At 38.6% G+C, this 24402-nt stretch overlaps 1 protein-coding gene across 1 annotated transcript in view; it reads left to right on the top strand.

Moving 5' to 3' along the window:
• Positions 1-24402, top strand: part of CEP295 (centrosomal protein 295) — a gene marked incomplete at both ends in the record, with an annotated part of 49204 nt that overhangs the window by 9966 nt on the left and 14836 nt on the right. The window contains 11 exons of the mRNA XM_080689071.1: positions 1290-1430; positions 5314-5497; positions 6539-6706; positions 7971-8192; positions 11665-11757; positions 11895-11998; positions 14709-14846; positions 16158-16255; positions 16740-20124; positions 21546-21723; positions 21860-22003. Coding sequence (XP_080545197.1) covers positions 1290-1430; positions 5314-5497; positions 6539-6706; positions 7971-8192; positions 11665-11757; positions 11895-11998; positions 14709-14846; positions 16158-16255; positions 16740-20124; positions 21546-21723; positions 21860-22003 — 4855 coding nt within the window. The remainder of the gene's footprint in view (positions 1-1289; positions 1431-5313; positions 5498-6538; positions 6707-7970; positions 8193-11664; positions 11758-11894; positions 11999-14708; positions 14847-16157; positions 16256-16739; positions 20125-21545; positions 21724-21859; positions 22004-24402) is intronic.

Below are 24402 nucleotides of genomic sequence, written 5' to 3'. Positions count from 1 at the left end.
CTTGAAAAATTGGGACTCTATATATAAACATAAACTAGGAAAGCTATCTGATTTTATCACCCAAGGGTAATATGCTTGATATCTTGATGAATTAATATTTATTAAGTACTAGGACTTTATCCCAGAGCATTCTTCCTTCAAGCTACAACCCCGCCCCATTTTGTTTTATTTTATTTTCATTTTCATTTTGAAACAGGATCTTGCTAAGTTCCTGAGGCTGGCCTTAAATCTGCTGGCCACCTTTCTCAGCCTCACAAGTGCTGGGATTAAAGACGTGTGCCACTGTGCCTGTCTGCTTACAATGTTTTTAATAAACTTGTTTGCCTAGTACTCTTTCATATTAGTCTCTTATTCATCTCGCAATTTGAGTTTTTAATCTTGTGCATAAAGTTAATAGCTTTTATCATTATTGTAATTTATTGATAGAAATTCAACTTATAAAGTACGTAAAGACTTTCACACTGAATACCTATAAAATAATTACCTATATTTGAAAGTTAATATTCAGATAATAAGAGTATATCCAGGTTATATTGGTGTTGTTGTGTTAATGAGGTGACGATTGATTATGTGGTGGCATAATTTTCAGTTATGCCTAAGCTCTAGCAAGCCAGAATTTATATTAAAGATGTTTTGGCCTTTGTTAGTCTGAAGTCAAGAAGGAAATATCTGCTAAAAAGCAAAGATAAATCTCTCTGTTTTCCATATACTACCTACACTCTTTCTTTTCTTTTCTTTCTTTCGTTCTTTCTTTCTTTCTTTCTTTCTGTGTGTGAGACACACACACACACACACACACACATACACACACACACTGGGGGTGGAACCCAGGGGTTTTCTACCTCCGGGCTATACTCCCAGACCTATTTTATATTTTATTTGGAAACAGGGTCTCACTAAGTTGCTGAGAGCCTCACTAAGTAGCTGAGGCTGGCTTCAAACCTTGCGATCCTCCTGTCTCAGCCTTCCAAGTGTGGGGATTACAAGCGTGTGCCACCATGCCCAGCCAACTTTGTCTTTTTAAGGTATTTCTTTATTCGAAAACATTGGAAGACTCTGGATTAGTAAAGTCTAAATCTGTTTTGAAATGACCAACTTATAAGACTATATTAGAAATTTTATCCTTTTTATAAATGCATGCTGTTGGTATTTGTGGGTATTTGAACATATAACTCTTAATATTTTACATAAGTAGGAAATGTGATTGTCAAGTTGTTTGTTCCTTAGTTATATCTTTGTTTCACACTTAAAAATATATATATATATGTCTAAAATGTATTGACTGCTAGCCAGATGCTCACTTGGCTGCTGAAGAAGAAGCTAAACGATTAGAAGAACTACAAAGACAGGCAGCACAGGAGAGAGTGGAACAGTTTCAAAAGGCCCACGTACGGGGTTTCCAAGCAATGAAAAGGATCCATTTGGCCCAGGTAAGAATTAAATATTACCTTTGACTGCTACTGATAGGCCTTGTAATAACATTGCAGTGCTCAAAGTAAGGGAGTGTAGGGTATTAAATATAGTCTCTGATTCTTATGCTTTCAAATTTTCCATTTTCCTTTGCCCTGTTACTTAAACTTCAGATTGGAATAAGCTTTTCTTACAGTGTATTGCTATACTAAGAATTTAACTAATGAATTGTGGGGGAGCATTGCTGAGGATTGAAACTAGGGGTATTCTACCTCTGAGTTATACCCCAGCCCTTTTTATTTTTTATTTTGAAACAAGAACTCACTACCATATACTGGCCTCAAACCAGTGGTCTCAGTCTCCCAAGTTCTGGGATGACAGGTGTATACCACCATGCCCAGCTTATTATTTCCCAGCTTATTAAATAATTTTTTTAAAAGTTTAATCAGTCCAAAAGTAGCCTAACAAGAAATTAATCACTTTTCTAATTACCTGGATTGCATTTTGCTTGATTGGAAATTCATTCATTAAACATTTATTGAGCAAAGCACTTAATTGCTTTTTGAAAATGTTGTAGACTTGCAAAATAGTGTCAATTTAGCCTCACTGTTATTGATCAGTTAGTGCTTATTCTTGAAACACAGCATAAAAATTATTCATCTTGTTAGACGTCTCACTTTTTCTGATTTTTTTTTTTTTTTTTTTTTTTTTTTTTTCGGGTCTGGGTATGGAACCTGGAACCCAGAGGCATTTGACCTCCAAGCTACACCCCCTGCCCAGTTTTTTATTCTTCATTTTGAAACAGGGTCTCACTGAATTGCAGAGGGCCTCACTAAGTAACAGGCTTTCTGTGAACTGCGATCCTCCAGTGTCAGCCTCCCAAATGCTGGGATTACAAGTGTGCACCACCATGCCCAGCTTGTTTAATGAATTTGACTGATGCATTTGAATATTTTAAGTGCCCACCTTAGAAATGGGTTTTTAAGTACATTTATGAAAATTAAATGCTTATCAATTGAAAGTTTATTTGTATAATTTGAACTGAACTATGACCTCCCTTAAATTTTTGGCTTTTGTAAACTAGAAGTCAATTGGGACTAAAATAACTGAATGTCTGAATTGTTACTAGTAATTCTCTTTTCTTTTTGTTTAATTTTTTTATTGGTGCATTATATTCATACGTCATAATGAGGTAAAAACTTGTGTGGACATACATGTACAACTGTAGTAATTCTTCTCATCAAAGGCTTAAACTTATAGAAAAAAAATTGAAAGCAATCATAAATTAACACATTCTTCTTGTAAAAGCAATAGTATTTAGTGGTTTAGAAAGTGGGTACCATAGTCATTTTGCCTGGATTTTCCTCTCATCCTTACTACTTGGGTATTTGATCTTAGTCAAGTTAACTTGTCTGAGCCCTGATTAATCAGGTCTTTTATGAGGATTAAATGAGTTTAGTAAAGCCCTTAGACATGTGCATGAATTTCATAAATTCCCAGTAAATTCTAGTGATAATGCTTGTTGCTGTTAAAAGTAAAACAAGTAGAATAACATTGCAAGATTTCAGGGTGCCAGAATAGTACACTTATTCAAAGAACCTTGAAGTTAATTTATTGAGATGAATTGAATCTTAGTAAAATGTATTTGTTCATAATTTCACTCTTTTTCAGGGCTTGCCCAAAATTAAAAAACCATCTCCAAATGAGAAAATATTTAAAACTTTACAAAGAACAGTATGGGTATTTTATCTCTTGACAATTATGTAACATGTTTTTATCGACCATATTGTAGACTTTATGTTTCTTAAGTAAGAATGGTCACCAAAAACCATGTACTCTAATTGCATACAGATTTCTTTCTGTCTGTCTGAACCTTTGTACTGTAGACCCTATTGTGGTCCAGGATAATATTCCTGCTAGAGTATGTTGTAACTAGTGTTTTGTCTTTTATTTTCTTTTTTGCTGTACTGGGGGCATGCTACCTCTGAGCCCAGCCTTATTTTTTATTTTGAAACAAGGTCTAAGTTGCAGAGGGCCTATGTAGCTGAAGCTGGCTGCAAACCTGTGATCCTCCTGTCTCAGCCTCCCAAGTACTGGGATTACAAACGTGCGCCACCACACTGGGCTTGTGTTTGATCTCTTTTATGTTTGTTTGTTTTTTCCTTTAATCACCCTTGCACTCCATGCCTTAGCTATAATGAACTATGTACTAGTTCTCAGTGCCTTCATCCCCACACCTTTGTGCTGCAGTTGCTTTTTTTCTTATTTCTATTCCTCCTTTGCCTTTTTTTTTTTTTTTCTTGCGCACACGTGGGTCTGGGGATGGAACCCAGGGCATCGACCTCCAAGCTTTTATTTTGAGACAGGGTCTTCTTAAGTTGCAGAGGGCTTTACTAAGTAGCTGAGGCTGTCCACGAACCGCTATCCTCCAGTCTCAATCTCCCGAATGCTGGGATTACAAGCGTGTGCCACTATTCCCGGCTCCTTTACCCATTTTATCTGACTAAATTTATATCACAATGAATGAGGGGTCTGTCACCCTTATCTTCCTCATTACCCTCTACCATCAAAATTTAGATAATCTCACTAAAACACTGCACTTAAACTTTAATAATACCTATACTCTGAGCATAAAGAAATACATAGAGCTGGGTGTAATCCCAGCATTTGGGAGTCTGAGGCAGGAGGATCACGGTTCACGGACAGCTTTAGCTAATATTTAGTGAGGCCCTTTGCAACTCAGTGAAACCCTGTTTCAAAATAAAGAATTAAAAATAGGGCAGGGGTGTAGCTTGAAGGTGGAATGCCCCTGGATTCCATCCCCAATACTGCAAAAAAAAAAAAAAAAGAAAAAAAGAAATACATAGAGATCCCTTTAAAAGTGGAAATGGAAGAGTAAAGTAGCAGCCACAGTCACTGTGTATCTTTTTTGTTTGTTTTTTGTTTTGGGAAAGAAACCCAGGGGCATTCTACCTCTAAGCTACATTCCCCGGCCCTACTTTTTAGTATTTATTTATTTATTTATTTGGAGTATTAGTGATGGAACACAGAGGCATTCTACCTCTGAGCTACACCCCCAGCCCTATTTTTTATTTTGAAACAGGGTGTCACTAAGTTGCAAAGGTCCTAAGCAGCTGAGGCTGCCTGCAAACTGTGATCCTCCCTCAGGTCTCAGCCTCCAGAATGCTGGGATTGCTGGGATTACAAGCATGGGCCACCAGGCCCAGCTCACTTTGTATCTTAGTGCTTACTCAAAACAGGTGAAAGAGAACTGGACCACAGTGCCTTGCAGGAGCCATGACAACAGAAATAAAAAGTAACTTCATGACTTCCTTCTAAAGGAGAACTATAACTGGCAGATACTTTTGAAACTTTGTGGCCTGAGCAGCACCACTCTCTCACTGTACTTACTAGTGCTACTTCTTGTTGGTCTCACTACTAAGCTAGAATTGAGACATTTTCCCCTAGCTTTTATCACAGTATCTGTCATTCTGCAACTGTTTCTTTTTTTGTTTGTTCCTTTTTTTCTGTTTCTTGCTTGCTTGCTTGCTAGCTAGCTCCCCCCCCCCCCCAGTACTGGCCCTATTTTTTTATTCTTTATTTTGAAACAGTGTCTCACTGAGTTGAAAGGGCCTCACTAAGTAGCTGAGGCTGGCGGGAACTGTCATCCTTCTTTCTCGGCCTCCCAAATGCTAGGATTACAAGTGTGAGCTACCATGCCTAGCTCTGCAACTATTTCTTGAAGGACAAATTAACAGCAATTTGTTTTGGACTAGAACAAATGGTAGAGGAAAGGAGGGAACTCTGGGTCCTGTTCCTCATGGATTCCTCACTTTTCTCACTGTTGGTGTTACTGTCCAAAGTTTGACTCAGTTGTTGTCATTAATCTCTTTATTCTTGAAGAATCAAGAGAAACTAATGAAAGAACTCAAGCAGCTACAACAAGAGGACCTGGCACGCAGAAGGCAGACTGTAGCACAAATGCCACCTCAGCTAGTTGAACTTCCATACAAACGCAGCGAGATGAAAGAAGACTGGCAGAGAGAGCTGGAATTTGCCTTTGAAGATATGTACAATGCAGACAGGAGTAAGATGTTTTCAATAGACTTTCAGCCATTCTTTTAAGTGTTTTGGTGGGAAAATATATTTGCAATGATAAAACAGTTTGTTGTTATTGTTTTGTGTGTGTGTGGTACTGGTGATTGAACCCAAAGGCATTCGGTACGCACAGCATGCGCGCGCGCGTGTGCGTGTGCGTGTGTGTGTGTGTGTGTGTGTAGTAGTTTTTTTTTTTTTGAAACAAGGTCTCACTGAGTTGTAAAGAGCCTTGCTGAGTTGCTGAGGCTGGCTACAAACCTGAGATTCTCCTGTCTCAGCCTCCCAAATAATGGGATTACAAGTATGCACCACCACACCCAGCTCGCGCCCCCCCCCCCCGCTCCGCCCCCCAGTACTGGGATGAAACTCAGGAGCATTCTACCTTTGAGCTACATACCCAACTCTTTTGTGTGTGTGTGTGTGTGTGTGTGTGTGTGTGTGTGTGTGTTGGTACTGGGGATAGAACCCTTCTACCTATGTACACTCCCACACCTGTTAACTGTATTTTATTTGGAAACAGAGTCTCTTAAGCCAGCGAGACTGGCTTCGAACCTGCGCGATCCTCCTGTCTCTGCCTCCCAAGCGCAGGTATTACAAGCTTGCGCCACCACGCCCAGTGTATTTTTTTATTCTTTATTTTGAAATACGGTCTCACTGAGTTGCAAAGGGCCTCACTAAGTAGCTGAGGCTGTGCTTGAACTGCGATCCTCTTGTCTCAGCCTCCTGAATGCTGGGATTACAAGCATGTGCTACCACACCCGGCCAGCTGCTCAGCCCTTATTATTTTTTGTTTTGAAATAGGGTTCCTGTAGGTTGCTTAGAGTCTCACTAAGTTGCCAAGACTGGTCTAGAACCTGTGATCCTCCTTTCTCAGCTCCAAGTACTGGGATTTTAGGCATGTGCCAACATGCCCAGCTAGCAGTTTATATTTTGAAATCAGTTCTCAGTTTGAAAGAGAACTTCATTTATGACCAAATTCTTTTTAGTCATGTTGGAATGGAAACATGTTTCTATATTTCTTTATTGAAAGAGGTGAAAGGAAACCTGATTTTGCACCTTGAACCAGAGCCTTTGCCTGCTGTGACTGATCAGATCCAAGATGAAGAATTGGACCTTTCAATGGAACAAGAGAGCACAGGTGAAACTGTGAACCATCAAGTGAAAGAAGCTGAAATGATATGTTCTAGTGAAACAGATGGTAAGAATACTTTCTGGGCTGAATATTACAATATTTCACAGAAAAAAGTAATGCTATACATTTGCCATCCTGGGCAATGCAATGAGACCCTGTCTGTTTATTCATTCATTAATTGTACTGGGGATTGAATCTAGGGGTATTCTACCTTCAAGCTATACCTCCTTTTTATTTTTTGTTTGGAAACAGGTTGTTACTAGGTTACTAAAAGTATTGCTACATTGCTGAGGCAGTGCTGGAACCTGTGATCCTACTGTCTTAGCCTTCTAAGTACTGGGCTTACAGGTTGTATTCCACCACACCTTGCTTGAGACCTTGTCTCTTAAAAACAAACTAGGAATCCCATTGTTTATTACATTCTTATTTTTAAATTTTGGCAACCAATCTATTTTTTTTAATGAGTGGATCATAGACTAATAATTAAAGGAAACCAAAGAAGATTACCTAAGTATATGATTCTATGTTTATATGAAGTTAAACAAAACAAACTAATCTGTGGCTTTGAGGGTAGAATAATGGTTATCAAGGAGCATTGACTTGGTAGAGGCATGAAAGACCTTCTAGATAATGTGGAAAAATTTTTAAATGTAGGTCCGACTTCAACCTCTGGATATTCTTAAATTTTATTCTATTTTGAAACCAGAGAACTATATATTTGCATCACAGTTTCCTTCTCATTGAAAATTACCAGTTTGGTGCTGAGCTCTAGAATTGTACCATCAGTCTATGTGTGAAGAACTACTTGGTTTGTACATAATTGAGGGAATCTCTTTATGAAGCCAAGTGGAAGGAATTTTTCTCAGATAGTACCAGGAATACTTTGGAAGCCATTGATTTGCTTATAAGGTTATAACGTTCTCCTCTGTAGCCTGTTAAGAATTACAGAATCATGTTTGGGATCATTCTGTAGAGTACAGAGCCTTATAGCACATAATTTGAGTAGTATTCTTACCCACAAATTAATTAGGAGACATGCAGTCTGTCATCGTTTAGCATCCTGCTAAATTTTTGGCATGAAATTTGTGTTACATGCATATTGTTGAAAATTAGTTCAATTTTTGCACCCCTCTTTAAGTTAAAAAATTGTTTCTGGTTATAAAATTATGATTGGGCTAAAACAGCTTTGTTGTATATGCCACTAAATGTAGACATTTGAAAAATGAAGTTGTGATTTTGTTTTCTAGTGACTATAGTAGTAACTGAATATAAAGATAGAGCAACTTCTCTGGCATATGACAGGTACTAAGTTCTTTTGTTTTTCTTTTAGTTCCCTTGGCAGTGAAGACCCAACAGCTTCCTTCAAAAATTCTTTTTAAAAAATTGTTAAATAGGATTCGAAGCCAAAAATCTCTCTGGACAATTAAATCCATGTCTGAGGATGAAAGTGAAAATATTACAACTGTTAGTGAAATTGAGAGTAAATCACCAACTGTTGAATCGGGAACAATTTCCAGTGAAGAAAGACCATTATTCTCTGAGCAGGAACAAGGTAATTCTCTCTAGTTGACTTATTTATTTTGGTGGTACTGGGGTTCCTGGAAGCCCTTCTCCATTCGGGCTACACTCCCAGACCTATTTTATATTTTTATTTGGAAACAGGGTCTCTTAAGCCAATGCGGCTGGCTTCGAACCTGCACGATCCTCCTGTCTCCACCTCCCAAGCGTGGGGAATTTATAGCCGGGCATGGTGGCACACGTTTGTAATCCCCGCGCTTGGGAGGCGGAGACAGGAGGATCCTGCAGGTTCGAAGCCAGCCTCAGCTACTTAGTGAGGCTCTCAGCAACTTAGTGACACCCTGTTTCCAAATAAAATATAAAATGGGTATGGGAGTATAGCCCAGAGGTAGAAAGGCTCTGAGTTCTACACCCAGTACCACCAAAAAAAAAGTACTATTTATAAATATACTATTGCAATTTTAATTGGTGAACCAAAATTAACAATTCCCTATTATTAAGACATTTAGTCTGTCTTTTATGGTTTTTTGATACTTCTAGTAAGCTCTTCACTCAAATATTTATTTTTATAGGAAAAACTTGTCAATCAAAAGAAAGGAACAGCCAGGTGTGGTGGCTTAAGCTTGTAATCCCAGCATTTGAGAAGCTGAGAAATAGGAGGATCATGGTTCAGGGACATTCTCAGCTCTACTTTTTTTTTTTTTTTTTTTTTTTTTTTTTTTTTTTTTTGCTGTACTGGGGGTTGAACCCAGAAGTATTCTACCTCTGAGCTACATCCCAGCTCTACTTTTTATTCTTTATTTTGAAACAGGGTCTCACTGAGTTGCGGAGGGCTTCATTAAGTAGCTGAGGCTGGTCTTGAACCAGTGATCCTCCTGTCTCAGCCTCCCAAGTACTGGGTCTTAATAAGTTGAAGATCGCCTCACACGTTCCTGAGGTTGACCACAAGTCTACCATCCTCCTGTCTTAGCCTCCCAAGTACTGGGATTACAAGTGTGTGCCACCATGTCCAGCTCAGTGTTAGATTTTATACTAAGTACAACAGGAAGCCTTGAATACATTCTTCATTTGTCTTCTTGACACTGCCTTCTCTGGTTTCCCTACCGCATTGGTTCCTCTTTTCGTGGTTTCCTTTTATCTACATTTCCACAACTACTAGCCGTTACCCCCAGAGCTCTTCCCTCAAATCTTTTTTTTTTTTTTTTTTTTTTTTGTATCAAACTCTCTAAGACACGAAGTTCACAAGTTTGAGGACAACCTGAGCAACTTAGTGAAATCCTATCTCGGTATAATTTTTTAATGTGTATTTATTTATTGGTACTGGGGATTGAACTTGGGGATATTCTACCTCTGAACAAATAGACCCCAGCCCTATTTGTTTATTTTTTGTTTCTTTTTTGTGTGTGTGTGGGTCTGGGGACGGAACCCAGGGGCATTTGACCTCCAAGCTACACCCCCTGCCCTATTTTTTATTCTTTATTTTGAAACCGGGTCTCACTGAGTTACAGAGGGCCTCACTAAGTAGTTGAGGCTGTCCACGAACCGTGATCCTCCAGGTCTCAGCCTCCCAAATGCTGGGATTACAAGCATGTGCCACCACGCCCGGCTTGTTTATTTATTTTTTATTTTGAAATAGGGTCTCACCTATTTGCTAAGGGCTTCTCTAAGTTGTTGAGAGTGGTCTCGAACAATGATCCTCCTGTCTCAGAGTCCCAAGTACTAGTATTATAGGCATGTGTCACCATGCTTCATAATAAAATTTTAAAGAGGGCTAGTGATGTAGCTCATTGGTAGAGTGTTTGCCTAGTTTGTATGAAGCCTTATGTTCAATCCCCAGTATCAAAAAAAAAAAAAAAATTCATAGTTAGTATCCTGTGTCATATTTTATTATCTATATATACTGATGTCATCCAAAGCATATATTCCTAGGCTTAGCCTTTCCTTTGAATTTAATTTATATAAGTATCTATTTGACATCTTCCTTGTATATTAATAACATTTCAAATTTGTCTAAACCTGAACTCCTACACCTGCTTTTCTTACAGTCTTCTACATTTGTGGCAATAACTTAATTCCTTTGCTGACACCAGAAAATTTAGTCATTTTAGTTCCTTTCTTTAAAAGTCTAACATCTAAACCATCAACAAATTTGGTCAGTCCTACCTTCAAAGTACGTCCAAAGCCCAATAATTTCTTGCCACCTACCCTCCTAGTTTAATCATTTGTTTTCTAGCATAGATCATTGTAGTCATTGGCAATCTTCAGCTTTTGCACCTCCTGGCTGGAATTTATTCACAGATGATCCTTCTGAGTGAGGCCTTTCAGGTGACTACAAAGCCTTGAAACACACACACACACACACACACAAACACACACACACACACACACCCCTCTCCTACTCTTACTCTTTGAGGGACTGCAATGCCTTGAATCACACACATACACACACACACACCTCCTACCCTTATCATCTCTGAGTTTATTTTCTACCATACCACTCTCCCCAGCCACTGTACCGTAGACACCAGCTTCCTCACTAGTCCTCAAATAGATCAAATATATGACTCATTTGGTCTTTGCAGTTGCTCATCCTTTTGGACAGAATTTTCTTGGATATTCCCATGGCTCACTCCCTCACTTTCTTCAATAGTATTTTTGTATAACCCTTCACTTTTCTTAAATAGTACCTACCATAGTTTCTAGTTATATATTTTTTTTTCTGGAATAATTGCATGACATTCCCACCCCCTAACTCACCCAGTAAAACCTCCTCAATGCCTGTTGAACATATTTCCAGGATATAGTGCATGTTTAGGTACAGAGTGAAAAAGTGAGTAAATCGAAGAGTGCTACATGTTGAGGATCTCGCTACCCTGATTGGTGGATGAGAGGGAATTCCTTTACATTTCTTCTGCTCCAATTTCACAAATAATAAAAATCCTGGTATCTAGATACATCAAAGACGCATTGGACGGGCACGGTAGTGCACACTTATAATTCCAGTACTTGGGAAACTGAGACAAGAAGATTGTAGGCTCACATTTGTTAGTGAGGTTCTCAGCAACCTTGTATGACCATGTCTCCAAATAAGAAATAATATCGGGCTGGAGGTGTAGCTTGAAGGTAGAATGCCTTTGATTTCAATTCCCAATACCAAAAAAAAAAAAGAAACATTGGCATTTCTTTAGCTTCTCTTTTTAAACTTTGAATCTTGTTTATTCTGCTTCTTTTATGCTTTTCCATTGGGTTCATAAACCGTGATGCTGTACCTTCTTACTTGGTGTTTCATTTTTTTCCTTTTCACAATTTTAGTCTTCCGTTGGTCTTGTTATGTCAGGGTTGGGTTTGATGCATAATATTATCAACAAGGTAGCTCGATCTTAACTAAGTAAGATATTCTTGTGGATCAAGATTGAATGTTAATCTTGCAGATTTTTGTTAGTTTGATCCTTTTAAACTTGACAGTAATAATATGGTCATAATAACAGTGACATTACATATTACAGTTGCTGAGACTGATACACTGACAATTGAGTCTGGACTACTTACTAGTGAAGATATCCCACCTTCCTGCCAAACAGATTCAGGAAAAGAGCAAGGTATTTCTCCTTATCACATTCTAGATTAAACTTATTTGATTCTTCACATCTTAGTAGAAGTATATAATAATGAGTTGAAGGGCATTATAGTGTGGTCAAAATTTTAAATTGTTGAGACTGATTTTTGTTTGTCATAGAAATAAGTGATACTCCACCTGCCACAACTCTAGCTCAGAGTTCAGTTCTACTTCATCCTCAAGAGGAAGCACTCAGAGTTAGAATGTCAGCAAGGCAGAAACAGGTAATTTAAATTTTTCCTTTTAAAAGATGCCTTTATTCTTCTAGGTATTACAATTTTGTTTGGCTCCTGTGACATGGTTGTTTTTTGTTTTGTTTTGTTTTGTTTTGTTTTGGTGGTAGTGGGTATGGAACCCAGGGGCCTTCTACCTCTGGGCTATACTCTCAGACCCATTTTATATTTTTTTAATTTGGAAACAGGGTCTCTTAAGCCAGCTGAGGCTGACTTCGAACCTGCATGATCCTCCTTTCTCAGCCTCCCAAGCGCTGGGATTACAAGCATGCGTCACCACTCCCAGCTTTCTCTATAAATTTTATAAGGTTTTTTTTATAAAGGCAGAAATTATCTTCTTTTAAAAATTCAATTTATTCTACATAATTTCTGATACAAAATAAATGCTCAATAAATGTGTCTTAATATAATGAGTCTTTGTCATACTATTAGATACTCAGCTGGACTTTTTAACCCTAAAAGACTTTAGAAAAATAGATTTTTTTTTTTTTTTTTTTTTTTTTTTTTTTTTTTTTTTTGCGGTACCGGGGAACCCAGGGGCTTTGAGCTACAGCCCCAGCCCTATTTTTTATTCTTTTTTAAACAGGATCTCACTGAGTTGCAAAGTGCCTCACTAAGGAGCTGAGGCTGTCTTCGAACCGCGATCCTCCTGTTTCAGCCTCCGCAAATGCTGGGATTACGAGCATGCGCCACCACGCCCAGCTCTAAAAAGTAATATTTTAGATATTTTTTATGTTTTTATTTTTTGTGTTACTGGGAATTGAACTGGGTGGAGATTGGGCTGGATTCTAACTCTGAACTACACCCCAAATCCTATTTTATTTTTTATTTTGAGACAGGATCTTGCTAAGTTACTAGCCTAAAATCTGTATTCTCCTGTCTCAGCCTCCCAAGTTATGGAATTATAGGTGTGTGCCATTCTGCCCAGCTAAAGTTTTTAAATTTAGCTCCTTAACTTTAATTCTCAGTGAGTTGCTAAAGCTTAACCTCAAACTTGCAATCTTTCTGTCTCAGCCTTTCAAGTACAGGAATTACAGGCATACACCACTGTACTTGTCTTCTCTTCTATTTTTTGAGGGGCAGGAAGAGTGGGGTTTGAACCCAGGAACATTCTCCCTCCAAGGTACACCCCACATCTATTTATATTTGACTTAGAAACAGGGTCTCGCTAAGTTGCTGAAGCTGGCCTCAAACCTGCAATCCTGTTTCATCCTCCCACCATGTCCAGCTCCCCTCCACTTTTTTTTTTTTTTTTTTTTTTTTTTGCAACTTGGCATGGAACCCAGGGGCATTTTACTTCCAAGCTACACTCGCAGCCCTATTTTTAATTCTTTATTTTGAAAGAGGGTCTCACTGAGTTGCAAAGAGCCTCACTAAGTCATAGCTGAGGCTGTCTATGAACTGCAATCCTCCTGTCTCAGCCTCCCAAATGCTGGGATTACAAGCATGAGCCACCATGCCCGGCTTCTCCTCTACTTTTAATAGTTTTTTGCATACTTTGAAGGAAGCTAATCATTACTAAGCTGGTTTTTTCAATAATACAGCTGGGGAACGAGAGTTCTATGAGCTAGTATTTTGTGTTTTCTAATCTATTCTAAAACAGAATTGTCCAGTAGGACTTTCTAGGCTGGTGGAAGTGTTTTGTATCTGTTCAGTACATAGCTGCTAGCCACACAAGCTGTGAGTGCTAAAAATGTGGCTACTGCAGGTAAAGTCCTGAACTTTAAATTTTAGTTTGGATCCTGGAAAATTAAATAGTCATGTGGCTAGTGATGCTTATTAGCAGTACAATTTTAAATGTGCTATTGTATTGACGATGGTGTCAATTCAACGGCACTAGAGAAAAGAAAAGTAAGGAAGTTGAGAGTAACTCAACCATAGCCACTGTTGCCTGCTTAGGAATGAAGTGTCAGGTCTAGACATTTTTTTGTTTTGCAAACAGATTTTTGGGGGACGGAACCAGGGACATTCTATCCTCTGAGTTATACCCATTTTTTTTGTTTGTTTGTTTTGTTTTGTTTTGTTTTGGAACGGTCTCACTAAGTTGCTGAGGCTAGCCTTGAACCTACAATCCTCCTGTCTCGGCCTCCCAAGTACTGGGATTACAGGTGTGCACCCCCATGCCTGACCTAGCAGTACTCCTTTTTATGGATCTACACATATGTTCCTTCTCCACTTATTCACTAAGCATTTCTATGTGTCAGGGACTGTGCTAGATGCTGCATCTGCCAAGCCATAAAACAAAGTAGTCCTTTGGCTTCTAAGAAACTGCTTTCTTCATAGTGTCCCTAAGAAAGTTTTCTGGGGTCTTCAGCATTTAATTTCTTTAGGCATTATTTATACTGGGGGCAATGTAAAATTAAAGATGTGAAGGTAGAATTTGGCTGTGCGCCATTTGCTGCTTCTCTGGGATTGGTTCTTTAGGGTGGTGATCAAGAGTTCCTTGTGCTTCCAGAAAACAGGAATAGTTAATGCATTTATTTTTCTTTTCCCTCTGCCACTTTATTCTCTTTCTCTTTTTTCCTGTCTCTCACTCCTACCCTCCTTTTGGCAGTGTCAATAATATAGATAAAATGCTACTTCCTTCATGGATAATGAGTACTAGAAGAGACCTATTGGTGGTGAGACCTGTTTCTTATTCCTTAACTTTTCTTTGGTATGAGTTTGTTGTTAATAGATCAATAGTATTTTTATTACCTAGATAATGGAAATTGAAGAGCAGAAGCAAAAGCAGTTGGAATTACTTGAGCAAATTGAACAACAGAAGTTAAGATTAGAAACTGATTGCTTCAGAGCTAAGCTGGAAGAAGAAAAAAGAAAAAAAGTTCATTGGACTGGGGTAGGATGCAGGAAATCTCATTCTTACATAAGTCATTGGGAAATAATGTTGAAAACATTAGCAATCACAGCATTCAGAAAACTAAAATGCCTTCCTAATTTTTTTGGCATTTAATAATAAATATATCAAAGTAAGTGTATACCAACCTAATGGTTTTCTTCTTGATAGTGATTTGTACGTAATATGTACATTGAGCTTTTTTTGTGATACTGGGGGTAGAACCCAGGGGCTTTTCTACCTCTGGGCTATACTCCCAGACCTTTTTTTATGCTTTATTTGGAAACAGGGTCTCACTAAGTTGCTGAGAGCCTCACTAAGTAGCTGAGGCTGGCTTTGAACCTGTGCGATCCTCCTGTCTCAGCCTCCCAAGTGCTGGGATTATAAGCGTGTGCCACCAACGCCCAGCTACATTGAGCTTTTGAACTTGATACTGCAAAAGAATGGTTGCTTCATATCTAATTGTGTGTTGGGGGCGGGGGGCACTAGGGATGGAACCCAAAGGCATTCTACATCTAAACTACACCCCCAGCTTGAATTTTTATTTTTTATTTGGAAATAGGGTCTCACTACCAGCTTGATTTTTTATTTTTTATTTGGAAACAGGGTCTCACTAAATTGCTGAGGGTCTGAGTTGCCAAGGCTGGCTCTGAACCTGTGATCCTCTTGTCTCAGCCTCCCAAGTATTGGAATTAAAAGTGTGCTCCACCACGCCTGGTTTCATTTTTAATTTAAAAAGTATCAATATTTTGCTGGGAGTGGTGGTGCAGGCTTGTAATCCCCATGCTTGGAAGGCTGAGACAGGAGGGTCGCACAGATATTAGAAGCCAGCCTCAGCTATTCAGTGAGGCTCTCAGCAACTTAGTGAGACACTGTTTCCAAATAAAATATAAAATAGGTCTGGGAGTATAGCCTGGAGGTAGAAAGTCCCTGGGTTCCAACCCCAGTACCACCAAAGAAAAAAAGTATCAGTGTTTAAAAAAAAAATAAAGCTATTTAAATTATAGAACTTTAAAGCTGGGCATGATGGTGCACTCTTGTAATCTTGGTACTTGGAAGCCCAAGACAGGAGGTTCAAAGGTTCAAGGCCAGCCTTTGCTAGAGAGGTCCTTCATAACTTAGTGAGACTCTATTTCAAAATAAAGAATAAAAAACAGGGCTGGGGATAGAGCTCGGAGGTAAAATGCCTCTGAGTTCAATCCCTGGTACCACTAAAAAAAAAAAAAAGAAAAGAAAAAATTAGGACTTTATATAAAGTATTTTAGCACTTATTTCTAAATTTACCTTTTAATTAGTAGCTTTGTCTTTTTTTAGGTTCGCACTGCTCCAGTACCATGCACTGTAATTTCTGATGAAGATAGTCACAGACAGATGATTCATAACTATCAACAACAGCTTTTACAACAAAACAGGTATTTGCTATCTTTTAATTTCTGTATGATAGTGTGCTACATCTTCAGGATTTATTTGGTTTATAGGAGGATATAATTCAGATTCCCTTGAAACTTGGCTTGTAAATTTCTCAAAGGCAACATGAGTGTTGTTGCTTTTTCACCATTACTGTGGCAAATAGTAGATTGCTTTTTTAAATTCAATATATAAACATTTGAGAATATGGGACATTTTTTCTATTAAAACTAATAATTTCTAGCTTAATGTGGTGACACACACTTGCAATCCCAGTACTTGAGAGGCTTAGACAAGAGGATCACTAGCCTCAGCTACTTAGTGAGGCTCTCAGCAACTTAGTGAGACCCTCTTCCCATATAAAATATAAAGTAGGTCTGGAAATGTAACCTGGAGGTAGAAAATCCCCAGGAACCATCCCCAGTACCACAAAAAGAAAGAAAAAAGAAAAATACCTGATAATTTCTTTTTTGTGTTTGCTTTTGGTAGGTTACATAGGCAAACTGTTGAAACAGCCAGGAAACGATTACTTGAATATCAAACTATATTAAAAGGAAGGTATCCATCTGCATCAGCTACATCCTTGATATCTGATTCTATTATATCAGTACCACGGGAATTTGAAAAATCTGCCACTCTCTCAGAGCATTGGGATCAAAGTCAAAGACTCAAGTTGAGTCCTAACAAATATCAACACATGCAATCCATACAGATCTCCAAATTAGAACAAGATCATATTCAGGTACCAAGACTAAGTCATTTTCCACAAAGACAGGTTGAAACAACAGAAGCATTAATGACTTCAGATGTTTTAGCCAAGCAGTCTTTGGAATCACAAGAACATCTAAAGCAGTTCTTCCAGACTGAAACACAACAAAGCCACTATAAATCAGTCCCTAAAGATTCTCACATACTTTTAAAGCCTTTATCACATGATAGGCCGCCGCTAATATTACAAGATGCTGGAAAAATACCGGAAACACTGAGGGCAACAACTTTTCAAGCTTTAGATTCCCAGCAAATACTATCAGAAAACAGTGAAAATATATCTTCTAAGCTAACTGAACCGGCTTCATTTCAACCACTGGTACCTCAGCGTTCTTTTACTATGCTTCCTTTTAAAGTTGAATCTGGAAAAATTCAGGAACCCTTTTCAACTGTGAGCAAAAATGCAGTTTCCATGTACCATTCTATATATCACCAGATGCATGGTGGACCTTTGCCATCCTCAGAGACTATCACAGCCCAGCAAGGTAATTTGAAAGCTCTCCAAGAACAGCTAGAATTACAGAAGGAAGTTCTTCAGGCAAGACAGGAAGCCCAGAAACAACTGCTTTGGAACAGACAGAAAGAACTGAAAGAGCAGACTGGCCTCTCTGTATTTCTCCCAGTGAGAGCTCCAGATTCATTTATTTCACCACCTTCGGCCAAAACTGAATTAAGAATCCAGGAATCTTTTCCATCCAAGAATGCGACTGCAGTTTCTTCAAGTGATTCTATGATCCCACAACTGCCAGATAGACCTTTGAGTTCTTCACAACCTGTCTTACCACAGCAGAGTAATTTTAATTTTCTCCAAGAACAGTTGAATATTCAGAGAGATAGTCTTCAGGCTAGGCGAGAAGCCCAAGAAGTCTTAATTGTACAGAAACAGAATGAATTGGATGGAAGAGTACTTTCTGAACAGGCTCAGCCCTCTTCTCTGCCACATCAGATAACTCAGCATACATTTACTTTACTACCTTTTGGTGATAGACAACCTGGAAAACTTCAGGAGCAGCAATTATCTACGAGTGACACGGGGCCTCTCTCAACCCAGTCTGAAACCTTCAGGTCTCAGGATGGATCTATGAAGTTTTTACACGATAGTTCAACATTACTCCAAAAACATTTGACTACACAGAAAGATACTCTTCAGCCTAGACATGGCACTCAAGTGTCATTCTCTCAACATTCAAACACTTTGCAAGCCTTGGGAAAAGCTGCGCCTAAGAACTTTCAGAAACTTTATTTATCTGAGGAAACAAATACAATTCCCTCCATAATCCCAACATTTCAGGATAAGTCTCTTACTTTTTCACCCCATGGCCTGCCGAAGCAAGAAAACTTGACAGTGCAGGGACAGTCACACATACAGAGGGTAATACTTGGTGCTAGTCAAGAAACTCAGGAACCTGGATACACACAAAGTGAATTGGAGAAAAGAAGTACTTCTGAACAGACTGGTACCTCTTTATCGCAGGTAGCTGAATCTGAAAGATTTCAGGACTTAATGTCAAGTAAGAGTGACAGTACAGTTCCCTTCAGCCATTCTAAGATTCCAGGTTTGCAGGAAGGACTTTTGAGATTTTCACAGCAGACACTACCTCCACAAGATAATTTGAATGAACACCAAGAGTGGCTAAACACAGAGAAAGAGGACTTTGATTTAAGCCAGAAACTCCAAGACAGTACATCTCAACAAACTGGTTTGTCTTCATTCATACCCCAATTAGGACAACTTTCATTTACTTCATTACCTTCTGCTGACTCTAGTACAACCCAGGAACTTCTTTCAACAGAGAGCGATAGTAAAATTCCTTCAAGTCATATTCAGATCCCGGAATTACAGGATAGGCTTTTGAAGATATCACAACTTATCCAGCCTCAACAAGATAATCTGAAGGCAATTCAAGAACAGTTAGCTACACAGAGGGAAGCCATCCTTCAATCTAGACAGGAAGCTCAGAAAGAAATACTTTTACATAAACATAGTAGATGGAAGGGAGGGACATCTTCTGAGCAGATGAGTACCTCTTCCTCACCCCTAGAAGCACAACACTCCTTTGCTTTATTGCCTCCTACCGAATCTGAAAAAACCCAAGAGTTTTGTCCAACTAACAGTGATAGTACAAGCTCCTCGACTCACTCTGAGATGCAGAGATTGCCTGATAGACTATGGGGCTTATCACCTCCTGTTTTATCTCAACAAGATAATTTGACTGTGCTTCAGGAACACTTGCATGTACAGAAAAATTCATTTTCTTCTCTTGAGAAAACTCAGAAAGAGTTGGTGTTGCCGAGACAACGTAAACCTGAGGAAGAGATATCTTCTGAGCATTTTATCCACCCTCACCATGGTGATTTAAAGGCACTTCAACAGCAGTTAGATATACAAAGGAAAACCATACGATCTGAACAGGAAGTCCAAGAAGAACTGCTTTTGCAAAGATTAAGTAAATTGGAGGAAAGGGTATCATCTGAGCAAATTAGCTCCTCTTCATCATATCCCCAGGCAATACTGCCTGCTGCAGACTCTGAAAGAACCCAGAAGGCTTTCCCAGCCAGAAGCCATGATACTGACACCCTAAGTTCACAAGATAGGATTTTGAGTTTTTCACAGCCTAGTCTGCCTCAGCAAGATAATTTGACAGCACACTTGGACTTAGAAAGGGAAGTAGGGTATTCTAATGATAAACCCCAGGAAGAATGGATTTTAAACAGACAAAGTCAGTTGAACAAAAGTGAGTCTGCTCAGCATGCTTCTCCCTTTTTGTTTTCATCCAAGGAAATAGAACATTCATTCATTCCGTTACCTTTTGCAGAAGCTAAATCTAAAAGTGTTTGTGAATTGTATTCATCTGAGACAGGAGATTCTCCCCCCTCGAGTGATTCTATGATTTTAAGATTTCAGGATAGGCTTTCAAGTGGTTCCCAGCCTATTTTAGGTCAACAAGAGAACTTGGGTTTTCAAAATCAGTTGAATCTACAAAGAGAAATTCTACGATGTAGCCAAAAAGCCCAGAAAGAATTGCTTGAACAGAGGCAAACAGCATTACAGCAGCAGATCCAGAAACATCAAGAAACTTTGAAGGATTTCTTTAAAGACAGTCAGGTATGTTTTAAACTTAAATACCTAAGGATTAAACAATGGAAGGTTAAACCTGATTGAACTTTAGTTGTAAGCTTTTTTTTTTTTTTTTTTTTTTTGGTGGTACTGGGTTTCCTGGAAGCCCTTCTACCTCCGGGCTACACTCCCAGACATATTTTTTATATATTTTTTTATTTGGAAACAGGGTCTCTTAAGCCAGCGCGGCTGGCTTTGAACCTGCGCAATCCTCCTGTCTCCGCCTCCCAAGCATGGGGATTACAAGCGTGCGCCACTACACCTGGCAATTGTAAGCTTTTAAGTTTCTAGATATTGAGAATAAGTGATTTGACATTAACTCTACTTTTTTGCCCTAAACAATGGAAATCAAAAATTGATGTACCTTCTACCATATTTATGAGATTATTTGAAAACCAACTGATATGAAATGTAAACACTACAAAAGATCGTTTTTATTTGGAATATGTTATAATGGGCTTTAAGCTTACTATAGATTAAAATTGTAAAAATAACTGATTAACAAAATTTTCTTAGGCAACAGCAGACCTCTTATTCTTTATGATAGCACTTCATTGATATTTATATCTGAATCAAAATCAGTGCCATCTTTTCCCTTGAGTGACACTTGTTGTTGCCTGTTTTGAGCTGGTATGATTTTAGGTTGATGGAGAGCTGGACCTGTGGCTTGTATCTGAATTGTTGATGTGACTAGTATGTTCACTTCAGATTTGTAGTTTGTTCATGTGGAGATGAGTGTTTTCCTGTATATGTAGATATCCATTTCATTTTAAAAGACCACTATTTCTGTTTATTATTTAATGTAAACAGAATTCCACAAATCCTTGATGTTTAGGAGAAGTTCGAGCTGAGTCCAGAAGTTAAGTCCTAGTGATTTACTGGTCAATTTAAAGAAAAGCAGTGAAAAGCCGGGCGTGGTGGCACACACTTGTAATCCCCGCGCTTGGGAGGCGGAGACAAGAGGATCACGCAGGTTCAAAGCCAGCGGCCCTGGCTTAAGAGACCGTTTCCAAATTTTAAAAAAATATAAAATAGATCTGAGAGTATAGCCCAGAGGTAGAAGGGCTTCCAATAACCCCAGTACCACCAAAAACAAAGAAAGAAAGAAAGAAAAGCAGTGAAGAAGCAGCATAGGGTATATAATCTCTTATTGAAAGGTACAACGAAGGCTAAGTTCCATAGTTTCAGGGTTAAGACTGGTGGTTCTTTTCAGTGGGAATATTACCCTATCAGTATTGAAAACACCTCAGTTTTTTTAATTCAGAAAAAAATTATAATAGTGTTGAGTGATGGAACTGTATATTTGGGTGTATATTTCTAGTTTAAGGAGAGAGAGGTAAGTCTAAGGAAATTGTTCACATGACCCTTCAACTTGTGTCATTCCAAAATTCACCTGTCCATTTTTTCAGGCAAGTAAGCCCACAGTTGAAAGTGACTTAAAAATGCAGAAGATAGAACAGTTCAGAGAGTGGCTTCCTCATATCCAAGACCTAGCAAGAGGTGATCAGAACCGCATTAGTCATGCAGATGGGAGCAACTCTGATGATACTCAGCTGCTTTCAGAAGATGTTAGTGCCAAGCAAAGTGGTAAGATGGTTGCATTTTACTGTAATTATTCTGCTGATTATGCTTTGCTTTCATCCCCTAAAACTTGCTGGCAGAGAAAGGCTTATAGTATGTTAATAGACTTTTATTGTGCCTGACTTTGTCCTTGACCTGATAGGTGAACATCTGGACAAACAACCAGGGAGAAGAGCCTCAAAGCCACCTGTAGCCAAAGTGAAATATGGATTAGACGTAAACCAACATGAACTCAGTGTTATACAAGAAGTAGAATCACCAGCAAGTGGCAGAACTTCTATACCAGGTTAAAAAAAATGGTTTGTTAAATGTAAAAGGATGTTTTAATAGTTTGTTAGTGTCCTACTTTTTTTTTTTTAGGATGCTAAAAATTTGTCATAGTCTTTTATTTATTCATTTATTTTATATATATATATATATATATATATATATATATATATATATATTTATTTATTTATTTATTTTTGCAGTACTGGGGATGGAACCCAGAGGTATACTACCTCTGAGCTACACCCATAGCTCTATTTTTTATTCTTTATTTTGAAACAGGGTCTTACTAAGTTGCAGAAGGCCTCACTTAGCTGAGGCTGTCCTCGAACTGCAATCCTCCTGTCTCAGCCTCCCAAATTCTGGGATTACAAGCATGCTCCACCAAGCCCTGCAGCAGAAGAACATTCTTACTCAGAACAATCTTTTAAGGTCACCTGACTTTCAACCAGAAGGTATTCTACAGAGAAAATAGTGTGGGATCCATGAAAACTTTTATTGAGAAGTATAAATAATGAAGTATGAAGTAAGATAGACATTCTATAGAAACTTTAAGAAAATGAAAAACAGATGATTTACATCAGGGAAAAACAGTTTACAGAAAGGAAATAAAATCCTATTATACTAATTGGCACAAAAGTATTAAGTATCTACATAAAAGTGGAAAGGATTCAAGGGAAGGGAGGAGCAGGATAACCTGTAATTTCATGTTATAACTTTTAGCAGCACTTATATTTTAAACTTTTTGCCTGTCATATTTTGATTTAAAGTACCAAGCTAGAAGTGGTGGTGCATACCTACAATCCCAGTACTTGGAAGGCTGAGACAGAAGCAACTTAGTAAGACTGGAAAGGGGAGACACTGGGAGTTTAAGCATCTATCTAAGAAAAAAAAAGGACAGCCTGAATTAAGTGAGCAGTAGCAGGGACTTAAAGAAGTGGGCAGATCACGAGTTTTGACTAGAACTGAGATTTGGTCATGTATTGGGTGCTGGGGAGTATGGACAAGTGAAGGGCCACAACTTGACATGTAGGTGTTATTTACTGAAAAAAGATGGCTTAAAGTTAAAGAGCTAGAGGTAAAAGAATAAAATTATTTCCCTTTTAGACATTATGACATATCAAACATGATTCACTGGATTATAAGGATCAAGGATAAAAAATTTCCCCATGATTGTTCTGAATTTCCCCATGATCGTTTTGAAGCACTAATCAGTTCCTAAATGGCTGTGGTTTGTCAAATAACACACAATTAAAAAAGAAAAAAGCTTCCAGCCAGGCGTGGTGGCACATGCTTGTAATCCCAGCATTTGAGAGGTGGAAATCGAAGGATCATGGTTCGCAGACAGCCTCAGCTACTTAGTGAGGCCCTTTGCAACTCAGTGAGACCCTGTTTCACAAATAAAAGGACTAAAAAATTAGGGCTGAGGGTGTAGCTCGAGATACAGTGCCCCTGGGTTCCATACCCACTAACAGTAACACATACACACACACACACACACACACACACACACACACACACACACACACACACACAAGCTTCCAAAGCCTACTAATAAAATCATATTAAGTAGCTGGGTATAGTGGTGCACGCTTGTAATCCCTGTGCTTGGGAGGCGGAGACAGGAGGATCACACAGTTTTGAAGCCAGCCTCACTGGCTTAAGAGACCCTGTTTCCAAATAAAAATATAAAAATGGGTCTGGAAGTGTAGCCCAGAGGTAGAAGGGTTTCCAGGAACCCCAGTACCACCAAAAAAGAAAAAATCATTTTAAGTGTCATAAGATGTAGTGAGAAAACAGGATTATTTCTTGCTTTTCTTGAGTGGGGATACTAAAGCTTGCAACCAGAGGCATTCTACATCCTTGAGCCTATTTTCTTTTTTGTTTTGAAACATGGTCTCACAAGACTAAGAGCCGTGCTAAGTTACTGAGGCTAGCCACAAACTTGCAATCCTCCTGTCTCAGCCTCCCAAGTACTGGAATTACAGGTGTGCGTGTACCATTCAAGCCGGGTGTGGTGGCTTACACACTTGGGAGGCGGAGACAGGAGGATTGTGCAGGTTCAAAGCCAGCCTCACTGGCTTAAGAGACCCTGTTTCCAAATAAAAATATAAAATAGGTCTGGGAGTGTAGCCTGGAGGTAGAAGGGTTTCCAGGAACCTCAGTACCATCAAAACAACAACAACAAAAAAGAGTTACATTCAATCTCCTTCCTTGAATCTTTATGTCAGAAATGAAGGTAAAATTCTGGTATTTGGGAGGTTGAGGCAGGAAGATCATAAGTTCCAGGCCAGTCACAGCAACTTAGGAAGATTTCTGTTTGAAAATTAAAAATATGTAAAACTAGTCAGGGGTATAGCTCAAAGGTAGAATGCCCTGAATTCAGACCCTAATACAAAAAAAAGAATAAAGATAAAA

This window comes from Muscardinus avellanarius (assembly GCF_963383645.1).
Source record: "Muscardinus avellanarius genome assembly, chromosome: 1".
NCBI classification, from domain to species: Eukaryota; Metazoa; Chordata; class Mammalia; order Rodentia; family Gliridae; genus Muscardinus; species Muscardinus avellanarius.
This window is presented reverse-complemented; position numbering and strand designations above follow the sequence as displayed.